Source organism: Seriola lalandi, unplaced genomic scaffold (assembly GCF_002814215.2).
Source record: "Seriola lalandi dorsalis isolate HSWRI2012SDOR001 ecotype SW California unplaced genomic scaffold, Sedor1 jcf7180002049705, whole genome shotgun sequence".
Classification (NCBI taxonomy): Eukaryota; Metazoa; Chordata; class Actinopteri; order Carangiformes; family Carangidae; genus Seriola; species Seriola lalandi.
The window spans coordinates 537-8687 of NW_019520258.1; the positions used below are offsets into that span (position 1 = coordinate 537).

The 8151-nt window shown below is 40.0% G+C and overlaps 1 protein-coding gene across 1 annotated transcript; it reads right to left on the reverse strand.

Moving 5' to 3' along the window:
• Nucleotides 1–2199: 2199 nt before the first annotated feature.
• Nucleotides 2200–8107, reverse strand: LOC111648920 (Krueppel-like factor 11). Its single transcript, XM_023398675.2, has 3 exons — nucleotides 6469–8107; nucleotides 5406–6315; nucleotides 2200–4328 (listed from the first exon to the last, which is right to left on the reverse strand). Exons 1-3 carry the CDS (start codon nucleotides 6679–6681, stop codon nucleotides 4033–4035), a joined length of 1419 nt encoding a protein of 472 aa, XP_023254443.1. The 5' UTR covers nucleotides 6682–8107; the 3' UTR covers nucleotides 2200–4032.
• Nucleotides 8108–8151: the final 44 nt, after the last annotated feature.

An 8151-nucleotide genomic window follows, 5' to 3' on the forward strand; every position in this document is an offset into this window, starting at 1 on the left:
AAACAACATAAATATAGGTATATAAAATGAAATTGAGAATAGATATAAAAACTAGAAACTATGCAATTACATGGCAAAACATATGACAAGTGTTGTAAACTAATTCTGTCTAGCACTGTCTCAAGCAAGCAACAAAGTCATCATGGTATAATGATTAAATTGTTTCTTTACCAATTTCAAGCACTTTACATGAGCCAGAAACATCATATGTTCCTTTACAGGTTGATTACTTTGCCTCTACCAGACTCCTGTTTTTTTTTTTTGTTTTTTTTTTGGCTTCAATAATTTGTTTATTATTACTAAGAATTAGGACTTTAAATTTAGTCTTGGCACATTTGGATAAATCAACAAATGTGCTTCAGTCTGGCCCCCATTCATAGGTTCCTGCTTTATAGATCACTCACCCAATCCGAAACGATATTTTGATAAAGTGTATGTTTGTCTTATACAGCGTGTCCCTGTTTAAAATTGTGCTGCAGTGCCACTTGCCGCCACACGATGCTGTTTCTCTGGTCACTTCGCCTCCACCAGACTCCTGTGTTTTTTTTAAGGTTTTTTTTTACGTATTTTATTTTTATTCATTTTCTTTGGCATCTGCTGAATGTCGGTCAGTAAGGTAAGTAGGCGGGTACCTCATCAGCCAATGACGCGACCGTCCCACGTTCCAGGCACAACGTCAACTTCTGCTATTGGTCACACCCCCTCAGCACTGGCTCGCGATTGGCTCAGCGCTGTTACCGGGTGGTGTGGGGAGAGTGGTCGGTGCTCCGGTTGTATAACATAACACGTAACAGGCTCGCTGTCGCCGAGCAGAAACTTTAGATACGGGACAATGTATGTGTTTATATAAAGAAACGCAGCCTAGAAAACTGAATTAACCCCTTTCTTATCGACACAGCGGTGTTTAACCGTGTTTTTACGGTCGCTATAACATTTCTGACCTAAATCCACACAGGAAGAAGCTTATGAGCTACACGAGAAAATAATTTTTCAAAGGCCATCTGGGAGATTTTCTCATGGTCATAATTTATCTCACTGATTGAGTCAAATACACTGTATGACACAAAAATCTTAAACCTCTGTCAGATTGTAAATAGGGGTGAGTTTGGAAAAGTTGTGGGGTCAGACTGGGACACAAAGATATTGACTAAAAAATGTATTAAGACACATTTAAATCCCTGATTCTCATCAAACAGCACATGATTAATATCCATTGTTTATTCAGTGAAATAAATGAAAATAAACAATTATATTCTAAATAATTTAATATAATTTTGAGGAGAAATGAAGTAAATGCAACCCCTTCAGCAAACAGACATAAAAAGTGAACCGTTTGTCAAATGTCAATGCTCAAACCTTTGCTCACAACTGTAGGAGCAAGGCTCCGAAACTGAAAGAGACAAAAATATGCATTTGTTGTCTCTTTTATGGCCATTTGACATATATCTTTGTTGTAATTTTCCATCTTTTTACACAAGAGACATTGTGTGTCTCTTTGTGGTCAACGAATTAGTCCATTGGTGGCTGTTTGACATCACTGTGGTCATTTTTCATCTTTTGTGTCTCTGTGGTTGTTTTTGTCTGCGTTATGTGTCTCTTTTTGGCCATTTTGTGTTATTTTGTGGCCATTTGTGGTTGATGAAAAAGTCCAGCCTCACACATCAATCACTAAAGTGAGTCAACGTACCAACTAAAGTTGTAGTCAGTGTTTTTGGGTCGGCTTTCCGCCCAGTTGAACTATTTTTTCTTCAGTTGTGCAGGTTATGGATTTGTGCAAGTTGATATTATAGGCTACTCTTTATCAATCAAATATAGAAACACTGGTTTTAGCCTCAACAAAATGCCTATGTGTAATATATATTCTGGTTTTACCACTAACAGTCGTCTCTCTTGTAAAGGAATAGTTCAGTTTTTTGTGAAATATGCTTTTTGCCTTGTCCCAAATTAGTTGAGAACACACTTCTTGAACTTCTAATCTTGATAACCACTAAGTCTGGACATGGTGAGTCAGCTGCTAATAGAGTCCCTAACAAATAAACAAGCAGTTTTTCACGATCAGCGGAAAAACTAAATTAGCCAGAGTTAGCCTAGCAAGCATGTTAATTTATCATGTTAGCAATGTTAAAATGCATTAAAAAATAAAACAAAATGTCACTTGATGAAATGTACAGTGAAAAAGAAAAAACAACAAACTACCACTTATTTTCATGGTAAATTTTTATTATAAAAGCCATATTCTTCACCATTGCTTACAGGCAAATGTTCAGAAATGGGATTATTCTGATAAAAGCCATTATTATTAAGAATAACATTTAATAACATGAGGTATTTTCTTACTGGCTACACTATGGGCCAAATCAAGCTATCAAAAACAGCATTTTTTTCCTCAACAAATGTTTATTAAATAATAATAATATCGTGTAAAGCAGAGATAGTAGGTAGTATCACAGTGAGGAATACTGTCCACTGACATTTTTAAAATATCAATAACTCGTACTGTCAATAAATGCAGATTGGAATACACGTAACATTCATATAGATATCAATATATTTACAATATTTACAGTCACAGACAAATAAACATAAGTAGGCTAACAATAGAAGCACAATACAGAGGCTTTGGCAAAAAATAAAAAGAGTGCATACATTTTGCTAAACTTGACATATACACATGAAGTAAACATGATTATACACGGAGAGAGTACAAAAACAAGCAAGATTAAAAAAATCCAGTGCAATGTCAGGTTTTTGTTGGTTTCTGTCCGTGGGTGAATAGCAGCCTGTCGCCTTCGTGTCCTCCTCCTCCTCCTCTTCCTCCTCCTTGTGAGTTTGTGGTTGGTGGGAATAAAATGTCCTGAGCAGGGTGGGAAACTCGCTCTGTCCTCTGCTGGCTGCTCCAGCTACGTCTACATGAATTAAACTCAGAATATCTGGATTCTAACTGCATTTCAGCAATACTCACTTCAGATGTTAATCTTAATAATTTCAATTACTGTAGTGTGAATACACCTGAATATCTGGTCACACCTCAAAAGTGTCTGAATGAAGTTGATCGGTAAGCTAATGTTTACCACGCTAGCCAGTTGTGAACATGTATCTGCTTTTTCAGTCACAGTAAAAACACCTGGACCTTTTACTCCCAGCTGCCATTTTGTTTTTAAGATTGTTCATTTAAAAAAAAAGGTTATAGTTTTTGTTACCTTGGTTGTTAACGGGAGAATAACTGTCAAGTTTACTAAAAGCTGTGCTAGTGTCAATGGTGGAAAACACCACAGTGCATTTACTGAAGAACTGTGCAGTTTGGTTTTCTGGTGTGTAGAGCTGCAATAATTGGTTGATTAATAAATAGAAAATTATCGATTATTGTGATAATTGAGTCATTGTCATGTTTTTAACCATTGCTGTTCCTAGCTTCCCAAATGTTGTCTCAAATGCTTTTCTCTGTCATACAAGATAGTAAACTGTGTATCTTTGGATTTTGGATTGTTGGCCAGACAAAACAAGACATTTTAAGACGTCACATTGGTCTGTGGTAAATACTAACAGGATTTTTCTTCACTATTTTCTGGCACTTTATAGAGAAAACAATAGAATAGATAGCATCAGATTAATTGTTAGTTCCAGCCCTAAAAGAAAGAATCGATCTGACCCAGGCGAGTGGGACAGATGCTTCGCTTGGAAAACAAAAAACAAAAATACTGATGAAACAGATAACTGGTCCGTTTCCACAGCAAGGAAACCAATTCAATATGAGACTTAAGACAACCATCGTAACCTCTTTTCAGATTATCATAGTTGACCATGTTTTAATGACCCTGTTCTGAGGCGTTAATGTAAACGTAGCCAGGACCCAGTAGCTGTCTTCACTGTGTTCACCAGCCGAATGTGATTACTAGAGTAAAAAATATTGTCCTGATGTGGCTGGTGGAGCTGATTGAAACAACCAGTCAGTTCAACCTTTAAAAGTGTGGTTGCCCCTCCACACCCCTCCCGGGGTCCTGAGTTAGCCCTGTGGGCTCCTGACTGAGTCTGTTAGTTTGCGGTGGAAACGAGCACACCAACAGGAAGCGCAGGGCCTCTGTTTTGGCCCTTGGGCAGGGCCACTTTATTGAGATCTCCAGTTTCGGCGGGCCACGAGGATGACCTCTTGGTGGTCATGTGTCTCCGGGCGTGTTTGGTCAAGTGGTCGCTGCGCATGAAGCGGCGGTCACACACGTTGCAGACGAACTTCTTCTCACCGGTGTGCGTTCGGCGGTGGCGGGAAAGCTCATCAGAGCGGGCAAACTTTTTGTCGCAGCCCTCCCAGTGACAGCTGAACGGCTTTTCACCTAGAGAGGAAAAAATAAGGACAGACACTTAGCACACAGGATAATTCCTCACAAACAAAACCACAAACCACACCATCACTAAATAATAAGAATGTTCAGTGCTTTAGCAGTATCACAGGAAAAGCTGCTCTGGGTTTTTATGATTTAGTTACTTTGCAAATGTTCTTTTTTATTGGGAAACCCCTATCAGCCTCAGTTGTGCTTTACTGGATTTTTAGAGCTGATTCTGATACAATATTTGGGAGTTAAAAAACAGGACAAATAACAACAAACAATTTTGATACAGATTTCTTGTTCGTCATGTATCTTATGAAACATTTTACAGTTAAAAATCAACTTGTCAAACTCTGTATTGGAGATACTGTTGGTAAATTACCTCAAACTTGTTTTGCATTGTTTAGCATTTCTGTACTGATATTTCTTGTTATCTCAACTAACACACTGCATACACTGATTATGATATTGCAATAAGCCAATATCAGCTGATTTATAATAATAATAATAACAATAATACGAGATGACGTCACCTTGGGCTTTGGAAAATTGCAATGAACATTTTTCACCATTTACTGACATTTAAACAATCAACCGATTAATTAATGCACTTTATATATAGGTGCTATATTTTTCTGTTTGTTTACTATTTAAGCTACAACTGCTAAAGTCTAAAAATCGTGTACTATAATCATGTACTATATGTAAAATAAGTAAATTATTAAATAAATAATAAACTCTATTCAGACAATTAATTTCATACTAAGTAAAAAATCAAATGTCAAATTTTTCAAATCAATAGTCCAAAACCCAAAAAGATTCACTCAATAGTTGTAGAAGACTGAGATAACCAGCAAAGAATTGACTCTAAACAATCAAGAAAAAAATTTTAATCAATCAATTTATCAGATAATTGTTGCAGAGCTTAAGAATAGATTCACAGAGACATTAACATGTAGTTTGTTAGCTCAAAGGAAAGGAAAGAAGTTTCAACCCATTGAAGGAATGACCACGTCAACAAAAAATGTTTTTCATTTTGCAGAGAGGGGAAAGATTATTTTGTGTGATGACTCTGCCTCTTACCTGTGTGTGTGCGCAGGTGAGCCTTCAGGTGTGAACTCTTGAAATACGTCTTCTTGCAGCCGGGGAAATTGCAGACATAATTTCGCCTGCGGGAGAAGTCGGTCTGTGAGGCGCCGCTGCTCGCTCCTGACGGCATGTAAACCGGAGCCGGTGCCAGGGGGAGCAGCTTGGTGTTGCCCAGGGTCATGACAGTCTGCGGACCCTGTGGGGGCTGGGAGACGGGCGGCTGGGGGACCACGAACATCACGGTCCCCTGCGGCACAGCAGAGCCCACCAGCAGAGGCTGAGCAAAGCTGGAAGTCGACTGTGGCAATATGGGCTTGGGCCCCCCCTGAGTCTGCACCTGAACCGGAGCCTGGACAAAGGCGGAGATCATCCCCGTCCGGCCACTCACCGGGAACACCTGGCAGAGGACCGGAGAGGGGGAGACTGGGGAGGAAGAGGAAGACACTTGGCAGGATTGAGGAGAAGACACAGAGGAAGAAAGAGAGGACGGGCTGTCAGGAGATGGAGGAGGTCCCTCCTTCTCCTCTGTAAGTGTCTGTAGAGGTCCTGGCTGAGGCAGCGTGGAGGTCTCTATTGGCTGGGAGGAGGAAGAGGGAGGGGGAGGAAGAATGCTGAGGCTGTCGGCAGTGTGGCGGATGACGCTGGTGGCCATAGCTCTGCCAGACGGAGCCACACAGGACAACTCCGTCTGAGGTGGAAGTGCCGAGGTGTCTGAAGTGAAGGGGGACGAGGAGGGGGAGGGTTGGGGGAGGCCAGTTTGGGAGTCACTGATGAGGGCGGGGCCAACACTGAGCCCCAGGCGGGGTAGGACAGGTTTGGAGGCGGGACTCATAGCAGAGGTGGTGGTGAGGACAGCGGTGGTGGAGGCTTCCGCAAAGCTCGGACTGTGAGGTGGAGTCATACACTACAATGACAAAAAATTATTATTACTTTTAAGTAAATTATTTTTATTTTAAAAATCTTAAAATCTTAGAATGATTATGTATTTATTATTATACAATCAAGTCAAAAACCTTTAATTTTCCAGTTTTTAACCTGATTGTAGATTTATTCTTACCAGTGAGGACAGAGCAATCAGGTCTTTGGGAGTGTCCCCTCCCTCTGGGTGGAGCTGGATGGAGTCACAGGAGTCAGAAGTCGGGGTCAGCGGGCGGGGTTTGTGCGCCCTTTGACCCCAGAAGCTCATGCTGACAAGCGCCTCGGCGGCCTCCAGGTCATGGTACTCGATGCACGGCTTCAGCTCCATGGTCGCCGCTGGCTGGCTGTCCATACGGTCAACCTGAGGCAGATCCGGAGGTCAAAGAATGACTCAATCTGCTGCACATGAAGCACTTTCTTCTTTTTAAAAGTTTTCTCTTGATCACTCAAATATGACAAGAATCAGAACCATCAGAGTCAATATGAATTTGAATATTCTTTACAACGGCAAGAAAATGAAATTTTGGCACCATTTTGCGTCCTCAGCAGTCATTTAAATCTTGAGTAAATCTACTGTTTAAACAAAAGAGACGACTTTGGCACCTTTTTGCACCTAGTGCTCATGTGTTTCTGATATGGACAAGATTTTAGGGTGGGGAGAAGTTTCCAAAAATAAAAAAGCTACAAATATCTTCTTTAAAATACATTAAGTCATCCACTGTGGTTGGTCAGAAAAAGGAAACATGGTTTTAACCATGTTGACTCAATGATCTCACTATAAGAGGGCTCAGGTTGCAGGACTGGATTTGATTACATAGGTGGGGTCAGAAATGTGTGATGGTTTTAAAATGTTTAAAATATGTGTATTATCTGTCTGCTGGTATAAACTCTGTCTGCCAGCTCACCACTAACACTGACTCACTGGGATCTCATATTTGATTACTTGTGAGTTTGATAGTTATATGCTATAATCCAGTATCATAATGTTGTCTACAGACACCTGCTTTGTTTATGTTTGGTGATCCTCTCAGAAAAATGCCACAGAGAATCCTGAAATCCTGTTCTTGACCAGGTACCACCTTCCTCCAACTAACACACACAGGGAGCAAAAAAAAAAAGACATTTTTTTCCTGGAGAACCACTCAATGCTAAATTTGATCATTTTTACCAGAGGTTTGGTTCATAGCAGTATTCTGCAGCTGTTTGCAAAGAGGAGTTTAAGCTCCAGCTTTTCTTCTAAAGACAGACTTTCACATTAGTGATGCAGAAGATAATCCACTTTGTTCATGGAGACCACAGCTGCTCTCTTCCTTAAAACAAATATTAACTTCTACCAACTACGAGCAAATGACCATATTATTCTGAAAACAGCCAATCAAATTCATTGACCTCAAATTGAAGAATAACGACATATAACAGCAGCTGAAGTTTTTTTGTGTCCTGCATTAATCCAGAGTTATATTCATTTCTAAGTTACTCAGAGCCACTAAAATGACTTTTTTTTTTGGCTGCCAGCAGGTGGAGCTTTGCCCCAGATGACCCGTCGCCTGTAAGGGAGCAGTGAATGAGTGAACAAGGGAGTGATTTCAGACATAGCCCATGTTCTTCTTCTTCTTCCCTCTTCTTTTTTCTTTGAGAACTTAAGTGCACGCCACCCATCTAATTACCAATGATGTCATTCGTTTTCCCGCTTCTTCCCGTCTCCCTGATCCATAAAAACAATGTAAGAAAAACATAGAAAATCAAATAATAATAATAAAATTGTGTTGTTGTTCACAAAAGGCAGCCATGGTAAAAAAAAAAAAAAAAAAAAAAAAAAAAA

Coding starts and splice junctions, on each gene's coding strand:
- LOC111648920 (XM_023398675.2), bottom strand. CDS start 6,681: ATGGACAGCCAGCCAGCGGCGACCATGGAGCTGAAGCCGTGCATCGAG. Junction 6,316..6,468: donor TGATTGCTCTGTCCTCACTG/GTAAGAATAAAT, acceptor TTGTCATTGTAG/TGTATGACTCCACCTCACAG. Junction 4,329..5,405: donor TCACCTGCGCACACACACAG/GTAAGAGGCAGA, acceptor TTTCCTCTCTAG/GTGAAAAGCCGTTCAGCTGT.